The sequence below is a fragment of the Oryzias latipes genome, chromosome 11, assembly GCF_053564925.1.
Source record: "Oryzias latipes strain Hd-rR chromosome 11, Olatipes_Hd-rR_3.1".
In the NCBI taxonomy this organism is placed as follows: Eukaryota; Metazoa; Chordata; class Actinopteri; order Beloniformes; family Adrianichthyidae; genus Oryzias; species Oryzias latipes.
The window spans coordinates 29429171-29454204 of record NC_136247.1 but is presented as its reverse complement, the minus strand read 5'-3'; the positions used below and the strand labels follow the sequence as shown (position 1 = coordinate 29454204).

At 45.6% G+C, this 25034-nt stretch overlaps 1 protein-coding gene across 14 annotated transcripts; it reads left to right on the top strand.

Moving 5' to 3' along the window:
- The first annotated feature begins 52 nt into the window (after positions 1–52).
- Positions 53–24645, top strand: LOC101170731 (myocyte-specific enhancer factor 2D homolog). Of its 14 annotated transcripts, none has more exons than XM_078955179.1 (13): positions 53–270; positions 11619–11957; positions 12226–12429; positions 13732–13869; positions 14389–14602; positions 14683–14739; positions 15101–15282; positions 17104–17133; positions 18983–19112; positions 19196–19358; positions 20480–20548; positions 21251–21301; positions 21586–24645. In XM_078955179.1, exons 2-13 carry the CDS (start codon positions 11904–11906, stop codon positions 21977–21979), a joined length of 1686 nt encoding a protein of 561 aa, XP_078811305.1. In that variant the 5' UTR covers positions 53–270; positions 11619–11903; the 3' UTR covers positions 21980–24645. The 14 variants fall into 14 exon arrangements, with proteins under 14 accessions (XP_078811305.1, XP_023816035.1, XP_023816034.1 ...); XM_023960267.2 differs by having other exon boundaries at positions 14386–14602; positions 17104–17124; XM_023960266.2 differs by having other exon boundaries at positions 14386–14602.
- The last annotated feature ends 389 nt before the right edge of the window (positions 24646–25034 follow it).

The window sequence follows — 25034 nt, the reverse complement described above, 5'->3', positions numbered from 1 at the left end:
TTGGTCCAGCCATTCAACGCCAGTTTCCTATTGGATTAGGGACGTGTCAATCACAGGGTGACGTCACTGACGTCGATCGTACAGTGGGAAAGCTGTGTCGCCTGGGTGGACAGTATAGTTACATCAACAAAAGTGGAATAAAATGCCGCGGATTTGTGTAAATAAAGAGGCCACTTCAGCGTTTTTATTTCCCGCCTTTTGATTGAGTCGGCTCGTCTGTGGAGTGAGCGGCGGCGGGTCCAGTGTCCGTGTTTCTCAGGAAAATATCGGGTAAGTACGTGGAGTGATATCAGTGATACATTTCCTTCCTGCGTCTTCTGTCCTCTCAGGGGCGCAGAGCCGCTTAATTATCCATGTATAACAAAGTCATGAACAGCATTTGACAGTTTAGTAACGCGGAGGCTCGTTTTTGGTGGTGAAAGCAGACGCTGGGTGTGTGTTCGGAAGTGTTTCCCGCTCGCCTCGCCGGGTTACAGTCGGACGGTAATGGCTGTCGGTCGGACCCGTAGAAAGCGGTGAAAAGGCCTGCTGCGTTCAGTCGCGCGGGCTGCTGCCTCGACGCTGTGAAGCGGCCACACGTCAGCGTCTCCGGGACGTTCGTTAGCTGTGACGGGGACTCGCGACGTGTCGGCTGCCTCCGACATGTCCGGCGGGACCGTGACGGTGCCTGTCCGCCGTCAGAGGGCCTGCCGTCCGCCGCGCTGTCATCCCGGCGGAAGGATGCGGCCGGATTCCGCCGCGCGGCTCTAGCCTCGCGCGACCTCCGCATAGCAGATCTGACAGACGCCGCCGCTAGCTTGATGACAGGAGCCGTCCTGCTCCGACAGGGCCGTCGTTCCGCCTCCCCCTGCTCCCGGGGGTTCTCCTGAGGAGACCCGGAGGAACCAGCGTCTCCTCCGCCTGTAGTTTGTGGACGGAAAGTTTTTGGTTTCCGGGAGGTTTTGCGGGAGGTTGCGGGGACTCGCGTCCCGGCAGCAGAGATGCGGGGACTTAAGTAGGCCACCTGACGCGGAGATCCGCGTCTCTGCAGACGGATTCATGTCAACATCTGGAGCATCTGCAGACCCAGATCCGAGCATCTGCGGGTCCTGCACTAAGCTCCCGCTTGTTGGAGCTAAACCTTCGTTTCTTCCCTTTAAATTCAGGTGACTCCCCTGGTCACCCAAAACCTTAATATCAGTTTTAAAATGGCACAACAGCTTGTAGCGTTTTCAAAGATCGTTCCTCATGTTCTGCAAAGGTTCTGCAGAGGATCAGGTCCAAATGAAGCAGAGCATCCGGCTGCCATCATCTCTTGATCCAAAGCCTCCCGGTGCTCTTTTCATGACGATGATGCTGTTTTTAGACAAAATCTAAGAATCTGTGTCGTTTTCTAGGACATAGTTTCTGCAGAGCGGCAGGAGTTCAGTAGAAATTCACCTCTGAGCTGTGGGACTGTTTTCATGGGCAATCCCGCACCCACTTCCCATCATCCATCTGTTTACATGCCCTCTTGCTAGCTTACAGCCCCTCACTCCCTCAACCTAACATTAGCGGAGCAGCGAGAATGGCAGCAGTATCGGATCTATCCATCCGGACTGGATCCAGACTGGAAAACCAAGACGTTCATGGATGTGTCTGCAGGTGGATGATCAGAATGGAGCAGAGCAGGAAGCTCAGTGCTGCTGCTGTAGGTCTGACGTCACACCTACAGCTTACCTCACCTGCCCCCCTGATTCACAACCATTTAAATGAAGAAATACTCACAAATGTACTTCATCCATTGTGAGAAAACGCTACAAGAAGATGTTAAAACACCGGAAAAACAAGAGGAGGAAGGCTTTGCATTGTGATTGGAGCGGCTTAAAGAAATCTTGGTCCAGTTAACGTTGCAGTAGCTGAAGACGTTGAAGCTGAAATATTTCCTTTAATTTCTTTAAAATGTACACAAAAGATTTGGGCAGGCTTTCATTTCCTGTTAACCCGGATGTCTAGAACTAGTTTCCCGTCACTGCTGGTTCCAGATCAGAGGGCTGGCCTTGAATGTGGACCGCCTGCTTTGACCCGTTCTCACCTTTGGTTCTGCAGCATCTACTCTGTCTTCATCTGATTCTTTTCTGTCAAGCAATTTCAAAAAACCAGAGAGAAAAAGGACGATAACATTGAAATTTAAGCTTAAATCAATATGTATCTATATATGTGTTTAAGATATCAATTTGTTACGACCCCTAGTAGTTGTCTGCTTGTCTTGTGTGTGCGTGTGTGTATGCATATGTGTTCTCAGCTCCTGTAGAAGTCCAGCTCCTGCACAGCTGCTGACTCCGCCCCTCTGCAGAGCTGATTGAGGCTGCTACCTATCGCCTGGCTTGGAGGGAAGCTTAAAAGCTCCGAGGATCCTCTGCTCCAGGGGCGGCTGCATTCCTGAGTGGGAATTTGTTCTTCAGCCTGCCCCTGCTGTCTGCCTGGCCTTAGCTTGAGAAAGCCTCTGGTTTCCCGCTTAGCTTTGATTCTGGTTTTGTCCTTTTGTTACATTTACTCTTGTGGTCTTTTGTTTGCATTTTGAGTAATTTGGTGCCTTGCTTTAAAGCCTGAGAATTTAAGTTATCCCATTATTTATTGCACCTTTGGTGTGGAGTTGATTATTTCTCTTTTAGTCCCCTATGAGTGTTATTTGTCACTGAATAAACGGCTGTGTGGCCAACTTTAACCCCGCCCGGTTATCATAATTTTCTTTATGTTACACATTTCTCCCTCCTCTCTGAAGAGGGACGTAACAAATTCATAAACTGATATGAATAAGTTAACAATATCAGTTATGTCAAAAATATGAAGTGAAGCGATTTTGAAGGTGTCTTTGATGACCCTGGAAGCATGTTTTGTTCGTCAGAGTCACGGGGTCGTCACGTGACCGAACAGCCCGATCCACGTCTGACAGGCGGACATGAGTCATGACAGCTGTTCAGAAGCCCAGTTCAGGTTTAGGTCTTCTCCTGGAACTCGTGTTGACAGAACCAGACCGTTTGTGTCAAGGTTGAAGAACATTTAGTGGTTCTGTTTCAGAATTTGGTTCAATTTCAATTCGATGCAAATTTTTAATTTCAAAACTAACTTTATGACAATCAGTTTTGACCTAACGGGAGATTTAATTTAAACAACAGTGTGGCTTTTATGATTGAAATGATGAAATATTAAATCCGGATCAAACTTAGAAATCTGCTGAACATCACAGCACAAAAAAAGAGGAATAATTCCCTTTACTGACCTCTCACTCTTATGAAAAATGATTAAAGGTTCCCCAAATGATTCATTTTAAGGTTGGGTCATTTACGGAGAAACATTTGAAATTGTGAGTCATGTGATGCTTTTCAAATGTCCTCCAGTCACTAAAATTCTGCTGTGACTGTGGAATAAACGGCATCATTTTCCTCAAACCCGTCAGACTGAACATTTGGTAAACCAACCCAGGTTCATGTCAGTGACATTCCCATGAGCTCGCTCAGTTTCCTCTGACTAGTTCCTACACGTCTGTGCTGGATGGTAATTGTAGGCGAGGAAGTACTAGGAATGGAAGCCACCATGTAGTACGCCCCCTAGTGGCTGCACTCTTTTAAATTTGAGTGTAGCCATACTGCTGAGCCTGCGCTCATGGAAACCCACCATAAGTTCCAGATCCACAAATCTTTGGCTGCAGTTTGGCAGCGATGACGTTTTTACCAATGACTGACTGTATCAGAGAACTGGAGTAAGCCAGTGTGATGAGTCAATTTAGTCGCCATTTCTTTTGCAATATGGAGACCGCCACGTTGGAGCCAGACGTTGTCGGTAAGCAATGATTGGTTCAAGCCAGTCTGGGCTAATGTTTCTATGGCCACCACTCTGGCCAATTAGGAATGAGTTTGTTGGAAAGCCACACCCCTACCAATTGAAAGCTGGCTACAGGAAATCTGTCAAACGTTTTGAATGTCGGACTTGGGGGCCAGCAGGCTCCGCCTACTTTCATTGAGGCATCTGATTGGTCAGTTTATAACATGAATAACTTGAACTACAGAAAAATATAAAAAAGAGGATTATTAAGAAGATTTAAAAAAATGTGTCAGATCCAGAATGGTTGTTCTGACCAATAGAATGACTGAGGAATAGCTGTTTATTTCTCTATAGAAGTCTGCAGGATTTTGGCTTCTTGGAGCCACTTCCTGTTTGGAACACCAAGAGGGAGGGGCCACAGTCCAGTTCTAATATACACCCATTGGTTTGAACATTTAGTTGTTGGTGGCACTGCCGTTTTCCTGAGAACAAAAGCTGAATTTTGCAGTGAAGATTGGCATGACGTCAATAAAGCTTTATGTCCCCAGAGCGCGGCTAGCCTGCAGCTCACCGCTCCCCCCAGGGGATGGGTCAAATGCGGAGAAAGAACATCCCCATTGTGGGATAAATTAAGTAAAAATATTATTATTATTATTAAACTTTTGGGCTTCCAGATTCCACGTTAACAATGAGGAGCACAATTAGTTCAGGATCTGGAAAAGTCCCTGTCCACCCCAGGAGAGAACCTCATGCCAGCGGTTCCTAAACGGGTCTTCTCAGAAAGGAGGAGGCGGTGTCTGTCTCCCCAAACCCCCAGTCTTCAGGATGGACGAGTAAACCCGTTTTTTTTTCCTGCCCTCCATGTTAGCCAAACCTCATTACTTTTGTGTCTGAGCAGTCCTGAGGCTAGCTCTCATCTGAGCCGTCACACCCGTAAGGGGGGGGAGGGGGGAAGGACGTGTCAATTACAGTAGTGAGGGGGGTGAGGTGGGGGGGCAGAGAGGAGCCTTTTAGCTGACCCCCCCCCCCCCCCCCCCCTGTCATTTCAGGACTAATCAAACATTTTGTGGACCAACAGAAGTTCCCCTAAATGATTAATCTACTTTTAATTCTTGTTCTTTTTCCGCCATCATCACAAACCGATCTGATGTCATCATGTCTGGGAGAAACTCTCCCTAAAACACATGATGTAGGCTACACGACCCCCCCCCCCCCCCTCATTTTCAGCACAGCCAATGGGAAGTCTGAGGTGGGATGGGGGGCTGACCTTAGTTTGGTCCATTCCTACCTGCCAATCAAAGAAGGCGGGTCCTAATGTGCATAAGTGGAAAAAATCAAACAACTGATCCGCCTCTAACGGCCTGGGGGGTATTCCAGGAAGCACGTTTAAATTAGCCTGACTTTAACCCTGAACTCTGGCTGAAATCTGCCTGAACTTGCTTACTCTGGGTATGTCGGTTCCAAAAGACCAGATAAGAGTTAGCGTAATTACGCTCCACTTGGTAACCCTGGGTTAATGCATGTGCACAGCAGGTACATAAAGACATTCTCAATAGATCACAGACTTCTGGAGTCACCATGGAAACGCGTGGTGAAAAAAAAGAGAGCGGTATACTTTAGTGAGACGGAGTCTGAGATTTTAATGACGGCGTATGAAGATTATACGTCCATCAAAAAAGTAACATCATCAGCAAAAGAAAGAGTTTCTGCTTGGAGAAAAAGAACAAAGTAAACACACGAGTTTCTGATCTTATTTTCATTGTGACGCGTATATATATATATATATATATATATATATATATATATATAACTTATCCAACTTAAATTAATTCAATTGGTAACAAGTAATTGAGTTAAATGTATTCAACCTAATTTCTTACGTCTATCCAACTAAATATTTTTTTATGACTCAAATTTACATATTTATCTAACTAAATGTTAAATTCCTCCAATTCAATTAACGTTTTTCCATCTTAATTTATTGTAATTCTTGAACTCATATGTCCAAGTTTGAACCGGCAGATATACTCATTTTTATAACAATAAAATGAATGAAACAAAACAGATCTGAATTATGTAATCATAAAATATATCTCTCTGAATTTATCATAACATCACTACACAGTAAGTGTGCCAAATAATCTCATCCTCCACCCTCTCACTCATGGTGCAGAAAGAATTAAACATAACAGGACAAATAACTAGACAAAACACAGTGAAACAGCTAAACAACTAAACACATTTGGTCAAAAAGCCACACTTAAACCCAAATCCATCCAGACAGGCAAAGGGAATGGTATCCCACAATCCCTTGCGGTGCCGATCTAACAGCAGCACCAAAGTCACACCTACTTAATTGAATTAATGTGAATGAAAGTAAAATAACTGTCTGAAAACTACGTGTTATTTTTAAGGTGACTTAACAAAAAAATGATTTATTTTAACTGAAGCAAATAATGAAGTTAGATCAAAGTATAAAGTTTATCTTTCCAACATCCATATATGGTCTTATCACCCTCTCATGGTGGAAAAAGTATTATCTGAGCTTCTTCATCCACTAAATCATCTTCAAATGGACACGCCATGCTGCTTCACCTCTCTGAAAACAAACTAACCTTCAACTAAACCTGCTCCAGAACAGGTTATGTTCAGAGCATGAGTTGCCATGGCAACTTGACCTACCCTGAAACATACCTCCATTTCTGGAACAGAAAGCTGAGGTTATCAACTTCCTTAGCCTCAAACTTACCGTGGGAGCTAGCAGAACCTGCTTTCTGGAATATATACCCCCCCCCCCCCCCCCCGTTCTGTTGTTTTTATTTACTGAACTGAAGTTTCAGCTCTGAGTGGGATTATGACTATTTGAACTGATCTTCCTTTTATTGCTTATCGATTTGGCTTTTTATCATATATAAATAGAACATTTCCAGCAGATTTTCTCCTTGATTTTACATAATGAATTAGTGAAAGCAAAAGTGTTATAAATAACGGACGTCAGCAGCTTAAATCTTTGATGGAATGAGCGGTTGATTCCCTCATCTGAACCGTTTTTTTGTGGGTACAGCTCTAAATGTCTGATTCAGACTCATCCAGGTCAGATTAGTGTGGGACTACAAGCTCACCTGTTTACGCAGCGCCTGAAGCTTTACGTCCTGTAGGCTGAAAGAGCTGGACGCTTTTAGTCACGTTGATCAGGAAGCAGTTTCTCCAGCTTTCACGGCCGTCGTCTGAGGTCATGCGGTCTGAGTTTGTCCGGTAAATCTGAGCTAAACGTGATGACGCTGGAGCGGATCCAGTAATGTTTTTTTCTTTCTTAATGAGGTAGAGATGAGTATCGTGTTAGTAAACCCAAATATTCAACATTAAAGGAAGAAGTCCGGTTGTGTTCATGCGTTCGTGTCGTTGAGTTTGGGTTGGGTTAGGGTTTAGTGGATCCTGCTGCTTCCTCCAAAGCTGAAGTTGGGGTTTGGCTGGGAACATTGGTGGATGGGGGGGCTTGAGTCAGTATGTTTGAATGAGTTCTAGATCAATTGAGGAGAAATGTGATGTTGGAGAAGATGGTTTGCCAGTCAAATGTTTCTGCAGACGTCATGGTTCATTTTGCATGCATAGCAATAAGCTGGAGATAAAGAGCCGTGTTCTCTGATTTCTGTAGAGGAACACTGACGGCTGCGTGTTCTGCCTGAGTTTAGACGCTTTAACGGCTTTAACGGGAAGTTAGACAGCAAGCCTCAATGTGGGCGGAACCGACCAATCAAAAGGCTTCCCTTAAACTCAGAGACCGGGTTCGGCTAATCAAAACAGTGCTGTTTGTGTTTCATGTTACAGTTCCTCTTACTCTTTCAAATTAAAAGCTTGACTGAGTAAGTTTAGATTCAATGATTAATTATCAAAGCCTTTTGAAATCTAAACACTAAAGCAGCCAATAATAAAGCTGATATTTTGGTATTTTAGAAAAAAGCAGTAAAGAACGGTGGTTCTTTCCTGCTGAGGTTAGCAGGTCATCTATGGTTCTCTGCTCTTTGGGTTTGCTGCTCTTCTGCTGTGTTTTCAGGGCGAGAGTGCAAAAGCTGGAAGTGGTGAAGGCAGCGGTTTGTGGTTCACAAGTCTTCTGAAGAGTCTGGCCTTTTTGTTCTTAATTTCAAAAATGTTTGTATCTGAACTTTTTTTGCTTTTACTTTCTAATTTTGTTGTTTTCACTGATTTAAATTTAGTGAAATATATAAATGTCTTGAAGGGAAGTCCTGAAGTCTTTTTTTCTCACTATGGTTTTGCTTTAATGCAATAAATCTTTATTTCCTTTATAATATTTGAAGTTGTTATTTGCAACTAAAAACCAACTATTGTTTTTTTCTGTTCATTATTTAATAAACACATGTATCAACATTTTTTTTAACAAATTATTTCAAAAATGTCTTTTAAGGTTCAGATTAGGCTCTGATTTAGCTTTGAATTAGGGGTTTTAAATAATAAGTTTGTCCATTTGTCGTTCACACTGGAATAGTTGAAAATGTTCAGATGCATTGTGGGTCTGTCAGTCTGATCACCTGAGGTAACGGCCATGACTCACCTGTGTTTTGTGGTAACGGAGCTCATCAGACGGGAGGCGTGTTTACGTCGGCAGTGTTTGTAATGATCCCTTTCACTGGAGGCTGTTTGTTCTGGTCAGGATGGCGGATGTAAACAGACAGCAGGTCAGAGTCATTCATAAAAGCTGCAGTAAACATTCACGCCGTCATTAAAACACACATTTGCTTACGCCTTAAGTGCCCACTTGAGATCCAATCATTTACTCCGTGTGCACACAAACATGAAGCTCACTCCAGTTACAGTCAACTATTCCAACAAATACAAACACGTTAAGTAACCTGTTTGTCTTCAGGTATCCTGGATTAAATGTTTCTAACCTGAAGTATTAAAAACCCAATTCAATAAAAATCCTGTTTTTGGTGTTTCTAACAGGTTCTTGTTGCATTTTTCTGATGATGGAAGAGATTTAGAAAAACAATTATTAACTGCATTTCTGAGCATTTATTTATTCAAATCGTGAATCAGGATCAGACTAAAAAATGCAGTTTGACAGAGATCGTATTTGTGGCGTGGAAAACACGCTGGGCGGCGCCACAAGCTCCATTCTGCAGACGAATAGATCCGTCTTTGTTTTCCTCATCTGAGCTGGAACCTCTACGGCGGGATAGCTCTGATATCGCTCGCCATTTCTGCTGCGCCGCTAATGTTAGCGTTGGCAGATGGATGATGGGAAGTGGGGGAAGACTTGCCCACGACTCAGAGGTGAATTTCTGATGAACTCCTGCCGCTCTGCAGAAACTATGTCCTAGAATCTCCATGGAGAAATTCCATTATTGTAAACAATGGAAAAAGAGAATGTCGGAAATTTGAACGCAAATGGAGAAAATTTAAACTACAGGTAGATTATGACATTTATAAAGAGAAACTTCACTTATATAATTTACAACTGTGCAATGCAAGAAAGTCCTATTTTTCTGAAATTATTAGCAAAGACTCCCATAATGCTCGGGTCCTATTTAATATAGTCGACAGGTTGACAAAACCCCACTTAACTAGTCAAGTGGACCGGCGGAACGCGGACTTACAGCTTTGTGTTTGAGGGGAAGGGGGGGTTGCTTTGTTACGTGAGTGGTATGTGGGAGATTTAGAACTGCGATCCGTTCCGCAGCTCTAGGGGTACAGAACGGGCTACCGAACTCAGAACCGGGTCTAAAAGTGTGTGTTTGAGCAGAGGATCGTGAGCACACACACAGCGCTTTGTTTGGGGCGGTGTAAGCTTCAAAGCAGAAAGGCCGCTCAGTCCTTAGAAATCGTTCAAACAATCACGTGGATTTGTGTTTCGAGTCGTGTCCCGACTAAATAAAGGCTGATGTTATTCCCACATGTTTACATGCAGCCAAGATGCAGATTGCAGCACCACCCAAAGCTAATGCTGTTAGCCCGTGTTAGCATACTGCTAATTCAGGCTTCTTTCCGGCTCCGTTTTCCAACAGAAAAAGCAATGACCACACGGATTAAAAATAAAACGATGAGCGAACAGGCGTTTCATAATAATCGTAACATTATTAAAAGCACGTTTAGAAGATCGTCTTGTATATTACCGAGCTGACATATCAATGTATAAAGCCCCTCGGCAACATTGTTTTGTATTGAATTGTTCAATAAAGTTTGAGAAAAAAATAGCCGCTTGATAGAGTCGACCATGCAATACTACTCAGACGACTGGAAGGCTGGGTGGGTCTCACTGGGCCAGTATTAAACTGGTTTAAAGCGTACTTAGAAAACAGGAAATATTTTGTGTCCATTCACTTCTGAGCCAATAGAAATCACATGTGGAGTACCCTAAGGCTCCATCCTGGGACCACTTCTATTTAACATCCACATGCTCCCACTGGCCCAAGTGATAAAGAACAACAACATTAGCTACCATAGTTATGCAGATGATACACAGATATATATTAGACTGACACCAGGCGACCAAGGCCCTATACAAGCTCTTGGTAAATGCATTGAGGACATTAATGACTGGATGTGTCATAATTTACTTCAGCTAAACAAAAACAAAACTGAGGTTATTGTCTTTGGGGCTTAAGAAAAAAGGTTGGACGTCATTACAGAGCTTCAATCCATTCAACTAAAAACTACCAACCAGGCCAAAAACTTGGGTGTATTGATAGACCCAGACCTAAATTTTGATAAACACATTAAGGCAGTTACAAAATCAGCCTATTATCATCTCAAAAATATCTCAAGGATTAGAGATCTGATGTCTAAGCAGGACCTGGAGAAACTAGTGCATGCTTTCATCTTTAGTCGACCTGATTACTGTAACAGTGTGTTTACAGGACTGCCAAAAAATCCATCAGGAAACTGCAGCTTATTCAGAACTCTGCTGCCCGGGTTCTCACAAGGACCAAGAAAGTGGACCACATTAGTCCAGTTCTGAGGTCTTTGCTGGCTACCTGTCTATCAGAGGATAGACTTTAAAGTTCTGTTACTGGTTTATAAAGCTTTGAATGGTTTAGCACCAAAATACATGGCTGAACTCCTGACCCAGTATGTACCAGCCAGACCTCTCCGCTCTTCTGGATCCGGTCTTTTATCAGTCCCTAGAGCCAGAACTAAGCATGGAGAAGCTGGATTCACTTTTTATGCTCCACAGATCTGGAATAGACTTCCAGAAAAGATCAGATCTGCTGAAACACTTAGTGTCTTTAAATCCGGGTTAAAAACTTTCCTGTTCTCAGCTGCATTTAATTAATATGTATTCAAAAGTTTATGTCCGCACTGTTTCTCTATTCTTTTTTTAAATTCAAATCTTGTTTACTATCTTTTAATTTTATTTTAATGATCACATTTGTTTTTAATTGTTTTTTAAAATTTTTTATGTAAAGCACTTTGAATTGTCTCTGGACAGGAAATGTGCTATATAAATAAACTTGCCTTGCCTTGCCTTGCCTAAAAAAAACACAAGTTTTCGGATTTTGTCTTAAAAAACGGTATCATCATTAATAGAAAACCTCTGGGAACGCTTTAAAAATGGAGCAGAAGATGTTCGGAGCAGGACTTTAGTGTCGCAATGAAATCTACTTTTCCTTTCAGCTTTTCAGGGGTTGTCTCAGCGAATCAGCTTCCTCCATCTAACCTAGGTTAATACAGTAATTAAATAGTTTATCAATAAAAGTGATCCCTTTGGCACTAATGCTTCAGGCTGACGTCTCCTCAGTTTTATGCTGTGCTTTTATTTTCTCAAAACAACAATGGCGTCCTTTGACTCGGTTTCCTCTCGTCTCTACGTTCTGTAGGACGGACGTTCCCACCGCAGCAGCTGCTGGAAAATTGGTCTCAAGTCCCTTTTGAATAAGCGACGAACTAAGGGCCGCCGCTGTCCGCCTCGGCTGGCTCTCACCTGTGCTGCACCTGTCTTCACTGCTGCCAAGCGGTCTCACCTGGAGAGAGAAATGCGTCTGACAGTGAACCCTCAGATGGTCGACTGTGCCTGAGTTTCTCCTGCATCTCCATTCTCATCTTCATCAAGGACTTCTTCACCTGACCCACATCAACATTTGTTTTAGCAACTGCAAAGCATCATGGGTAGAAAAAAGATCCAGATCCAAAGGATCACAGATGAAAGGAACAAGCAGGTGAGTCAGAATGAAGCATCAAAGAGTTTTTTCTTAGGTAACAAACTAAATTCTGCTTTGTTTTGTCGTCTGGCTTTACTGTCCTCTTCACTACCTGAGAGTGAAATGTTTGTCCATTCAGACTCTTTTAAATCCTCCACTACAATTCCCAGAGCCTGCCCCTTCACATTTCATCATTGATAAATCCCAACAATCTTCTGTAGAAACCATGTTTAAATGCTATTTTTTCCTGTCACAAACATGTGAATGTCGTCGTTTTGTGTCCCAGGTAACATTTACTAAACGGAAGTTTGGGTTGATGAAGAAAGCCTACGAGCTGAGCGTGCTGTGTGACTGCGAGATCGCGCTGATCATCTTCAACCACGCCAACAAGCTGTTCCAGTACGCCAGCACCGACATGGACAAGGTGCTGCTGAAATACACAGAGTACAACGAGCCGCACGAGAGCCGGACCAACGCAGACATCATCGAGGTGAGTCCAGCTTTACCTGAGCTTTACCTGAGCTTTACCTGAGCTTTACCTGAGCTTCACCTGAGCTTCACCTGAGCTTCACCTGAGCTGTACCTGAGCTTCAACTGAGCTTTACCTGAGCTTCACCTGAGCTTTACCTGAGCTTCACCTGAGCTTTACCTGAGCTTCACCTGAGCTTCACCTGAGCTGTACCTGAGCTTTACCTGAGCTTCACCTGAGCTTCACCTGAGCTTTACCTGAGCTTTACCTGAGCTTTACCTGAGCTTCACCCGAGCTTCACCTGAGCTTCACCTGAGCTTTACCTGAGCTTCACCTGAGCTTCACCTGAGCTTTACCTGAGCTTCACCTGAGCTTTACCTGAGCTGTACCTGAGCTTTACCTGAGCTTCACCTGAGCTTTACCTGAGCTTCACCTGAGCTTTACCTGAGCTTCACCTGAGCTTCACCTGAGCTGTACCTGAGCTTTACCTGAGCTTTACCTGAGCTTTACCTGAGCTTTACCTGAGCTTTACCTGAGCTTCACCCGAGCTTCACCCGAGCTTCACCCGAGCTTTACCCGAGCTTTACCTGAGCTTTACCTGAGCTTCACCTGAGCTTCACCTGAGCTGTACCTGTGCTTCACCTGTGCTTCACCTGTGCTTCACCTGTGCTTCACCTGTGCTTCACCTGAGCTGTACCTGAGCTGTACCTGAGCTTCACCTGAGCTTCACCTGTGCTTCACCTAAGATTTACCTCTGTTTTACCTGAGATTTACCTGATTGTTATCTGAGATTTACCTGATTTTTACTTACTTACTTACCTGTGCTTCACCTGAGCTTTACCTCTGTTTTACCTGAGATTTACCTGATTGTTATCTGAGATTTATCTGATTTTTACCTGAGATTTACCTGATCGTTACCTGAGATTGACCTGATTTTTACTTACTTACTGACATGTGCTTCACCTGAGCTTTACCTCGGTTTTACCTGAGATTTACCTGATTTTTACCTGAGTTTTACATGAGTTTACCTGAGCTCTCTTTGGGCTCCCCCCTTAAGCTGGTTCAAGTTTCAATGAGATTTTCCCCAAAATAAATGTACAAAACCTCAGAAAACCATGAGTTCTTCCCAGGTGAATCACTCTGTGTCAGAGATAATCAATTTTTAGTCTTTAATCATTCCTTTCCTCAGTAAAACAGATATATCTAATATTACAGTGTCTGCAGTTCTACAGGATACAGTCCGCTGACTCTTTAGCTTGAACATGTTCTCTATATTTTTAGGAGTTCCTCCATAAGCGGCATTAACTTCTGCTCTTCCCACAGACTTTGAGAAAGAAAGGCTTTAACGGCTGCGACAGTCCAGAACCGGACGGAGAAGACTCTATCGACCAAAGTCCGCTCAATGATGACAAGTTCCGCAAGACCACAGAAGACCTGGACGTTCTCTTCAAGCGCTATGGAGTAAATAGCTTCACCTACACAACAATAGCTTAGATGTGGCTGTGTGGAATCACAGCGTGATCGCCATATGTTTTATTTATTTATGTTTAGGAAAAGAAATGCGGAGGACCAGAATACTCTGAGTTATATAGGAAGTTTTACATTACCGGTACTTTGGTGCTGACTTGAATACAAAATAAATTAGATTTTTTCAGAAGGACAGTACTGTTATTGTTTTTAATTTTTGTCTGTATTTTAAGCTATAGCACTGCATCCATAGAAGTCAATAGAGTTATGAGTTTTTGCAAAAAATAATATAAAGTTAGCAAAGTACAACATTTATGTCAGTCATCAAAGCTGTTTTTACACTTTTGTTTATTTAGCGAGAAGTCGACTTGCTCATTCCAAGCTAACTGGCTCACATAGAGTCTGATGCTTTTATCGTCACTGATCTAACAGCGACAGATTCTTCTAAACTGATCAAACTCTTAAAGTACACGGCGATAAATGTGGTTAAAACGTCTCATCTTTCCGCAGCAGTCAGCAGCTCCGCCCCAAACCTTCTCCATGCCAGGTGCAGTCCAGGCGACCAATCAGAGCCCGCTGCAATTCAGTAACCCTGGCAACGCGCTGGTAACTACCTCCTACGTCACATCATCATCGCTCACGGAAACCCATCTCCTGTCGCCACAGCAACCTGCACTGCAGAGAAATACGGTCTCTCCTGGGTTACCACAGCGACCAGCCAGTGCAGGTGAGCAGGACATTCAGCCAAGTCCAGGTGTGAGGAGAACCACCAGAAACCCAGTCTGAGGAACTTTGGTCTGTTGATAGGTGCTCTTCTAGGAGGTGATCTAAACAATTCAAACGGAGGATGTCCAAGTCCAGTCCGTAAGTGCTTTGATTCTCTTTAATCCGTTTTTTTCTCACAGCTGATCGGTTTTCTGGGATCTAAAGATCCAACATCAGCTGACATGATTAGAAGTTCTTCTGGATCAGCTGATCCGATGTCTCACATCTGTAAAGTCAAATCAATAAATGTGCAATAAAGTCTAGAAAAGGATGTCAGCATGTTTTTAAATGGTGGCCCTGAGTCTCAGCTGCCTTGGTGTGACCTCCCCCTCTTTGAGTTCTTGGTTCTGTGAGCAGAGGAACCACCAGGAACCCGTGGAGTCTTTTCTGCCTTCACCTGCACGCCGTCTGCTCTCACCTGTTTGATTTTTTTTATTGATTTCCTTTCACCTCTCCCCAGCTAATGGATACACCAGTGCCAGGGCCTCCCCAGGTCTCCTCACCGTTTCCAACGGCAACAGTCTGGGAAAAGTAGCCCCAGCCAAGTCACCACCGCCACCTCCCAGCCCCCAGATGGTCAACAGTCGCAAGCCAGACCTCCGAGTCATCACCTCGCAGGGCGGGAAGAGCCTGATGCAGATGGTGAGGAGCAGCCCAGCACACATCTTCATCCTTTTAGCAAAGGCTCTTTATGCAGATGAGTAGTTCAGGTTCATGAGAGGAAAGAGGTGAAACAAGAGGAAGAAATGTTCTTCAGGAAAGAACGTTTGTTGCTCTTCAGACAGAAGTATCAGACAGAAACCAGCGGCAAATGTTTTATTTGGATTGAAGCTTTTAGATGAAACTCCTCAGGTGTCTCAGGATAATAAAGGTTTGAGGTTCAGTATCAGCACAGGGGAAAACAGCCCTTACAGTTCAGACAAATTAGGCTTTTGTGTTACAAGCTCCAAATTAGCCATGAATGTACCTGAAGATCCTTTCGCTACAAGGAAATCCACGGCAGCCATTTTTAAAGATGGCTACCAGACAGTGAATAGTTACAAACATGTTTGATTTCTATTTGCTCCAGTTTAACACTATGAGCTGTTCATGGACAAAATACAATGTTTTGACTTGAGGGGTACCCACAAAGTACTATTATATTTATACTAAATATACAGCCTAAATACTGCATTGTCCACACCGCACTGTCAGTGAATGGTCTATTTTCAAAATAGTCGTATATAAGACGCACCAAACAATAATGCGCGTGAAGCGAGACAAAAGAGTCAAATATGCTCAGACTGTATTATAGTAATTCTATATAGTTTGTGACACGATAAGTGGAAGCCTTGTTAGTCGTTTTAGCCGTGTTTGTTGTTTAAGCCTGGTTTGTTGTGTGAGTCGTGATAGCTGTGTTTATCGTGTCAGCCATGTTAGCCGTGTTTATCCTGTTTGTTGTGTTTATTGTGTTAGCCGTGTTTATCCTGTTTGTTGTGCTAGTCGTTTTAGTCGTGTTTGTTGTGTTAGTCGTTTTAGTCGTGTTTGTTGTGTTAGTCGTTTTAGCTGTGTTTATCGTGTCAGCCATGTTAGCCGTGTTTATCCTGTTTGTTGTGTTTATTGTGTTAGCCGTGTTTATCCTGTTTGTTGTGCTAGTCGTTTTAGTCGTGTTTGTTGTGTTAGTCGTTTTAGCTGTGTTTATCGTGTCAGCCATGTTAGCCGTGTTTATCCTGTTTGTTGTGTTTATTGTGTTAGCCGTGTGAGTCGTGTTAGCTGTGTTTATCGTGTTAGCCGTGTGAGTCGTGTTAGCTGTGTTTATCGTGTTAGCCTTATTAGTCGTTTTAGCCGTGTTTGTTGTGTTAGCCGTGTTAGCGTATTCACTATGCCTGCAATTCCCTGCCCGTGTACTCATGGAAAACACGTGAAAAAGAGACAGATTTTAGTCAAACAAAAGTTACTGTGACTCTCAACATGTTCAGTAACACCTAAAAAAAAGACAGTGCGACACGCTGCATGTTAGCCGCATTAGCGTATTTGCAATAAAACCCAAACTTGTTTACAGCCCGTAAAACTGACAGACATTTTGACAGAGCGCCATGAACCTCTCAGAATCGCTTCGACATCAATAAACACAACCAGAATGAATCCATAAAGAAGACGCTCCAGGTTAACACGCACAAAAATGCGGAATTTTAGAATTCTGGATTTTCTCGTGGCAAACGTGCTTTTCTGAAACGGAAACAAATTTGGTGCTTGTACCACGAAATGAACAAATTGTTTAATAATCGGTTCCATTATTGGGTAAAGGATGGAAATGCTTGTAAAAAGGCTGCTCTCATTGGCTCATGAAGGTCACATGACCGCTCACACTTTCAGGTGAGTTTGAAGCCGTCCGTATGGACGTCCTGTTGTTCCTGTGAAGTAAACAACAGCAAAGGCAGGTTCGTTGTGGTTGATGTCACTTCTCTGTTACGATCTTTGCAGACAGAGGATGAGCTGGAGTTGGTAAATGAGGTGATTTGTTCCCACCAGTCTGTGGCATGAGTCCATGGAATCAACCGTCCACACGCTGTAGCATGAGAGAGAACGGCGTTTGACCTCACGTCTGCGCCTCCTCCTGACTGCATGGGCTCACAGTTGTGTTTCTGCATCGATTATTCCAACCTTTATCAGTCATTTCCAACAAAGATGGTTCCGTCCCCCACGCGCTAGCAGAACCTTCTGGAGGTTCTGAGAAGGTCCATTTCCTTCATCGTACCGTGTGGTGCCTCTTTCAGCATGGGTGTCCTCCTCTCACCTCCCATCGTGGTGCAGAGCTCTGCAGAGCATGTTTCCCTCCACCGACACGCGTGTCCTCCATCCACCGGAAAAGGCGCCTCTTTAGGACTAACCGGAATTACATTAAAGGCATTCCACCGTTTCATGGAGTTTCTTCAAGCAAAGTGCTTTTAGAAACGAAAACACTAAACATGGATTCTTTGTTCTTTATGAAAAATGGTTTATTTTAAAGAACCACTTTTCAGGAAAAGCACTAAACTAGATAAATGGGATTATTTTAAGAGCTGCTACCTTCATGAAATCCTAACAGCAAGAGCAGGAAGGAGGGATCCGGTCAGGAAAAACATCTCATTTGAATTTCAGATTAATTCACTGAGGAAGGATCAAGGCCTCGTCTTCCTCCCCGTTTCACGCCTCTCAAAGGTTGACAGGCAAGATTCTCATTTTCCTGAAGATGGTGATTAATTTTCATCCCTTTCACCTCGCCGACCTCCTCACTTCTCCTCACAGGCAGTTAATTCAATCTGGCCAATCCTCTTTGGCGACGGCTGCTCCTCGCTGTTAAAGCGCCGCTGTTTGCCGTTTCCTCGCCGTTTTCAGCTTCTCATCACTATAACAGCGTATATAATGAAATGAGACTATATAAGGAATGTAAACCTTTCCATTTTACTGCAGAGGGACGTCATTAGGTCAATCAGGTATTATTTTCTGTTGCTGTGGATCAGAATATTTGATGATCCGATTCATATTTCCTTTTTGTCATCAGGTTGGATTAAAGTTCTTAGAAAACTGGCTTTGAAATAAACGTCAAACTAACGAGGATCACATCAAAAACGTGTTTTCTGCTTAAAAAAATACAAGTAATTACACAAAAGTCTTTCATTCAAATAAAAATCTGTTTAAAAAATGTAATTTGATCATTTTGTCCACATAAAACTGCATTAAAACTAGAATGCATTCACTTTACAGGTGGACCACTTCTGCTTTACATTCCAGTCTGAGAAATAAAATGTTAACGGAAAATACATTTAGAACTCACACGCACGCACACACACACACACACACACACACACACACACGCACACACACACACACACACTGAAGGAGGAGGGTTTGGGGAAGAGAAGGAGGGAGGTAAGAATGTGGGCCCTGTCTAGGCTACCCCACCTTGGTGGGACACAGCCTGGGTCTATAGATAGACATTAAGATCTGCACCACTGTTTTGTTTGGTTTTCCGCTAAATGAAATACTTACATGTTGACATTTATAAGTTAGAGTTGAAGACTAGAATCCCAAAAACCTTCAGAGACTCCAGCATGTTCCAAACTACCATAAAACACATCAGCTCATCATGTTTTGCAGACATTCTTGTCATGTCAGAACCGCAGCCCGATTGCCTTTGATGTAATTCTCCCACGCGTGTTCCATCCAAACGAGAACCCTGTTGTGATGCATGACGGCGTCCTGAGATCCACTCGGCGTGAACGTCACGGCGAAGCCATCGTCATTCCCAGCATGGAAGTCCTCTGAGCGCGGCTCACCTGGAAGACGCCCTCTGTTAACGTGCTGCCTTCCTCTCCGGCAGAACGCCCAGCGGCTGGCGGCTGGAGCGCAGGCGACCCAGACCCTCACCACGCCGGTGGTCTCCGTTGCCACGCCGAGCCTCCTGGCACAGGGGCTGCCCTTTTCCGCCATGCCCACGGCGTACAACACGGGTGAGGAAAGCGCCGCCGCGAGCGGAAATACCTTCACGTTCCATCGAGAAAACAAAACTGAATCGTTTTTTTCTTCCTTTTAGAGTACCAGCTGACCAGCGCCGACATCAGCGCGTTACACGCTCTGGCGTCTCCTGGCGGCTTGCTGCCGACCAACGTGTCAACATGGCAACAGCAGCAAGGCGTTTCCCAGCAGCCTCAGCAGCAGCAGCAGCAGCTCAACCTGGCGTCTCTGGGAAACCTGGTGTAAGTCTGTCTGCGGCTGCGGCATCCGATCCATACCATGACCTTGAATGCGAGCAGCTCACATCCTCTTTCTATCCTCCAGCGGCTCGCCATCGCATCATGGCGCCAGCAGGAGCAGCTTCCTGTAGGATTAACACGGATTTAGCTTTTGGAGATTTAATTTATTAAACGTGCTGTAAAACAGTTTCATGTCTCAAAAACATAAATAGAAAGTTACAATGAACTCAGAAATTTTAGTATAAAACGATTCATTCTAAGAAATGTAATTATTTCATGGAGTTTTTCTTACTGACCCGGGCTCCAGCCACGCCCTGCAGCGCTTTAGGGCCGCTGCTGCGCTTCACTGCTGTTGTCCTCCAACAATCAGCGACCGTGGAGGAGAAACGTCTGCCCCCCAGTGGAGAAGACGAAGGGGCGGGAAGGCTTCTCCTGCCCCTAACCCTTGTGCTATCCTATGACCCTCCCTTACATTGACGTGTTCTCCCTACCACGACAAAGGTGGAAAGATTTCATGTAACATCAGTGAGGATCACAAATCTTTGAAGAAAAAAGGTTCAGAGCACTGTCTAGTGGGTCTAGATGACCCCACTCCCAATGTTAACGGGGCTAGGATAGAACAAGGGTTACAATGTTTTTAAGGGGTTCAGAGGGAAAGTATTTGATAGGAAATATTAGTTGATTGGATAAAAAAAGTGCATCCGATGTTTTACCATTTGCATCAGCAGCTTCTGTAAAGGCAGGAAGCCCCGCCCCTAAAATTAAAACTTTATTGATTACTCAATATCCAGACAACACGTGAAGACATGAGAGTGCAGAGTTCATAGAAGTGGATATGATGAGAAGCACTTTGCTCCAATAAACCAAACAAAAACACGTTTAAGACCAAATAGTTAAGACCAATAAGAGAAAGGGGGAGGGGCTAGTAGTTAGACGTAATACATTCAAAGATTCTCTACAGTCTAATTATTGTTGATCATTTCCTGTTACTCGCTTTTAATTTTCTGTGGAGACAGAACATGTTTGTAGAAGCCCCGCCCCCTGAAACGCCGGCGGCGTGGGCGGAGCTTGGGGTTCCGGGTCAGCAGCAGATCCTGAAGTGTGTTCTCTCCTGTCGTCCGCAGCATGTGGGGCGTGGACAAACAGAGCAGCGAGCTGTCTAGCCAGGTGTCCAGTCTGGCTGCCAATCTCAGGTGAACGACTAGGGTGTCAGAGGTCACCGGGGGGATCCGGCCCCCTTTGCAGCACATACACTCGGCATGAGCCACCAACACGCTCTTATTTTGAAATTCTGTCTGCTGAAGTGGATCGTTTTAACCAGAGAAGGACGGTGGCCCTGAAGGCCAAATCACATCAGCGCAAAAACATTTTAAAGATCAAAACCACAATTAAAAAATAATTTAAAAAACAACATTTGTGGTTCAAATGTAAGAAAATAAAAAGGAAAATCTAAATCAGGGATGTCACTGATGGCGAAACTTCATTCTATCAGTGACATCCCATAATACCTACTTTTTCTGGTTTCTTGTTTCATTTATTAACATTCATTTTGATTTCTAAAATGTCTTTTTAAATGATTTCTTTTGCTCTTTTAATTGTGGATGTGATCTGTTAAGTGATTTGGACTTCAGGGCCACCGTAGGAGGGCAGGGATGACTGGCAGCAGCTCCTGAGCCGCTCAGGCTCTGCTGCTTGAGTGACAGCTTCCATGTCAGGCGTTGAACCTGCACCTTTTCATGCATCAGCTGCTCTGACGTCTGTCTGCTGAGACGCAGACAGCAGCTCAGAGGAAGCTGGTGTGTTAGGCTCCGCCCCCTCCACGTTCTGCATGTTTGTGGATGAGAACCGTTCTTCTTCTTTGGTTCCGGCTCCAACCTGTCGTTTTCTCCCCACAGTGTTGGTTCGCCGTCCAACCTGCTCTTGGGTAGAGATGAATGGTTGGGCCGGTACTGTACCTCACTTCCTGTTCCTGTGTGTCTGTGCTTCTGGCTGCCCCCCCCTCCAAGCATGCCTGTCTGCAGTCAAACAGATGTAGTTCCGGGTTCTGCCGGGTCCTCTGTGGCCCGGGTTCTGTTGGGTCTTCATCGTGTCCCACTCGTCATCTCGTTTCCGGTTCTGAGTGAAGCTGCTGTGGAAGCTCCTCCCTGTCAGTGCTCTGCTGTGTCCCGTCGGGTTTTGTCAGAACCGTCTCCGGGTTCTGCAGCTTTCTGACCTGTGTTTCCCCCCCCAGGCCGGTGACCCACATCCCTCAGGGCGCCATGCTCACCGTCAACACCAACTCCGGCGTGAGCATCAAGTCCGAGCCCGTCTCTCCCGGCCGGGACCGCAGTACGCCGTGCACTCTTGCTCCATCGTCCACCACGCCGTCCTCCACGTCGGGGGGGGCCACCATGACCGCTCCGCCCCAGTACCCCGGCTCTCTGCTGTGCCTGGAGCCCCCCACCGGCCGCTCGCCTGCCGACAGCGTGAGCAGCAACGCCAGCTCCTTTGACGGCAGCGACCGCGATGACGCGGGCGGCAGAGCTGGGGGGGGCGGCGGGTCGGAGCTCCTCAGGGCGGCGGGCGAAGCGGAGCAGGACGGAGGAAACGTCAAGCGCATGAGACTGGACTCCTGGGTCACATAGAGGCCCCGCCCACACCAGCTTCTCTTGAACTCCTGGAACACGCCCCTCACTCCTTCTCCACCCCCAGCTGCCCCAACACCCCCCCCCCCACCACCACCACCGCCACGTGACACTATCATCACCCCCCACCCCCACCCTCAGCCGCTAATCCCAGACTTTTCAGGGCTTTGCCAAAAAAACTTGACGAAGTAGAGAGAATCTGGCGTGGAGGCGGGCGTCTGGCGTGGAGATGGGCGTCGCCCCGCTGTATCCCGCTGGATCCCACTGGACCCCGCTGCGCTTCGTTTGGAGGACAGGAGATTTTTACCTCCTTGAAGAAACTCCTCTGTTGTGATTGGTTCTGCTGGTAGGAATGTTTTCTACTGCAGTCACATCAGGCCACGCCTACTTTCACTTTTCACATGCTTTATGCCTCGGGTCGTGACCCGCCGCCGTCACTCGCCGCCTCCCGCTCCTGCCAACCTCCTGTAATATCAGTGACGTCCATTTTCACCGGAGCTGCACTAACGGAAAGAACCGGGAGGGTCACGCCGACCGGGCTGGACGAACTCCGCCTCTGCAGCGCTGGAGTCCAGCATCCGAGCCGGGCGGCGGCGGGCCTCCCCGTCTGCGGGGCGGCTGCTCCTCCTCCCGGCTCCGGAAGCATCAGAGCTTCTCGCCAGGAGGAGACGCCATTCTTTGTACCCACAGGAAGTTGAGGAGCCTTTTGGCTCTTTCAGTCTGAACTTTCTTTATCCGTTGATGTTTTGAAAATCGTCCAGAAGCAGAAACTCTGAGTCTGTATGAAGCTTTGATGTCCTCTTCAGCTCCATCTCTCTGTAGCTCTCGGTGTTTCTCAGTGAGAGGACGGCGTTTTCTATATTTGTACCGCGTCCAGTCGGCGGGACGCTCCCGTAGCTTTTCAGCGTGTGTACATATGAATCTAGTGGTGTAGGATTCGCTCGTCTCCATACAAGCGAGCGACGTGTTGATCTCAGTGGATCTGTTTGCATATTTGAGTGTGACTTTGACGTGTCGTGCTGCGGCGCAGGGGCGCCGCCGCCCTCGGTAGTAACGCCAGACCCTCTAGTTTCTATTCTCGTGTTGATGGTGTGCACACGGCGTCCCCGGCGAGGCGCCCTGCTTGTGGACTCGTCTTCTAGCCACAGGTTTTTTACGGCCCACAATCATATGGAAGCTGTACGCGGTGATGTAGTCCTTCTTCTTCTTCTTCTTCTTCTTCTTCTTGACGCTCTTCTTTAGGACACTGCTGGTCACTTAGTGTAGTTATTTAGCCATGAAACTCACTTTAAGGTTTCACGCTGCCACGGAGCAGACGGAGGCGCCGTCTTTAAAATAAGGTAGTCACGTGATGTGTTTAGGATTATTGTATCTTCTCATGAACCATTTGGAGTGTATGACCCCCCCCTGAGTGGAAGCGGGTCGCCCTGACCCGGGCTCCAGCCACGCCCTGCAGCGCTTTAGGGCCGCTGCTGCGCTTCACTTCTGTTGTCCTCCAACAATCAGCGACCGTGGAGGAGAAACGTCTGCCCCCCAGTGGAGAAGACGAAGGGGCGGGAAGGCTTCTCCTGCCCCTAACCCTTGTGCTATCTTAGATGACCCCACCCTTACATTGACGTGTTCTCCCTACCACGACAAAGGTGGAAAGATTTCATGTAACATCAGTGAGGATCACAAATCTTTGAAGAAAAAAGGTTCAGAGCACTGTCTAGTGGGTCTAGATGACCCAACTCCCAATGGTAAAGTGCCTAGGATAGCACAAGGGTTACAAACGTCACATCTTCAGGTTCTGGTCCCCTTTTCAGCGGCAGTCGTGGTTCTTCTCCTGAAAGAGGAGCCGCTGTGTTCCAGACGGCAGCACGCCGTTCCGCTGAACGGGTCGACTGGATGGAGGCAGAACCCAGCCGGTGTCATCGAGGACCAAGGGACTCGCGTTAGAGAGCAGAGCGTCCGTCCGGAGAGACGCCGTCGTCCTCCGTTCAGCCGCAGACAATCTGTGGAGTGCCGGGCGGGCGCCGGGTGGGCGCAGGGCGGGCCCCTCGTTATCCGTGGTGTTTTTAGACTCACTCTTTTTGGGTTGGTTTGTGCCGGTGAGCGTTTCTTTGTCCATTCTTATGCTGATATTGTTCTGGAGCTTTTCTCCTGGATGTTGGAGCAGGACGGCCTCCAGGCCCGGTTTCCTCTCATCACAGACGTGTAGAACTGGGTTCCTCCATCCGTTCTTGTGATGTTCGCAGATGCAATGAAGGAAACACCGGTTTATGCTGCAGTTTTGATGAAGATATAGAATATATTTATAAAACAACAGAGTCATTCATGGAATTTGAAAACACGCATGGGATCAGCCATGATCAGATCATCAGAAAGCGCTCAGATTCATGTAGCATATGAAATACTAAAGATGAAATTTATAGCTAATATATTGTGTTGAGCTGGTCTGCTTTGGGTTTTATTGTAAAGAATTTCTTTTCTTTTCGTTTTTGAGGATGATATACAGTTTGTGTATATTTTCATATTACAGTATGCACTGATATGTTATGAAATTCTATACCGCTTTTACAAAAAAGTGTTTGTTGTACCAAAGTATCCAAGTCCCTTGACTCCTCCTCCTTTTGCGTATGTTTTACCGTATTTTATATATTAAATAGACAGATGGAGTGAAACGACTGGGTGACTTCCTGTCGTTTTGTGGCGTCGTAACGGTCCGTGTTCTCTTCCCGTCGCACGTTCTTGGGGACGGAACCGTTCTTCTCCCCACGGCTCGGTTCTAACTTCCACTTTTGGGTCTGGATTTGAATTTGTTTCCTACAGACGGCTGAAAATTCAGGAAAATCTTTTTTTATGGTCTAATTGGGAAGAAACATAGAAGAAAAGCTTTCTGCTAGATCAAACTATCAGGCCATGTGAAAACGCTGCTACGCAGCAGGACGAGGTCGGTCCGATTCGGATCGATGTCCACGTGACCTCTGCCCGTCCGTCTGCAGGAATCTCTGAATCTGTGTGTGGAGCAGAACTGCTTTCAGTTCCTGTCCATGCTCTGAGTGTGGTGTGCCAC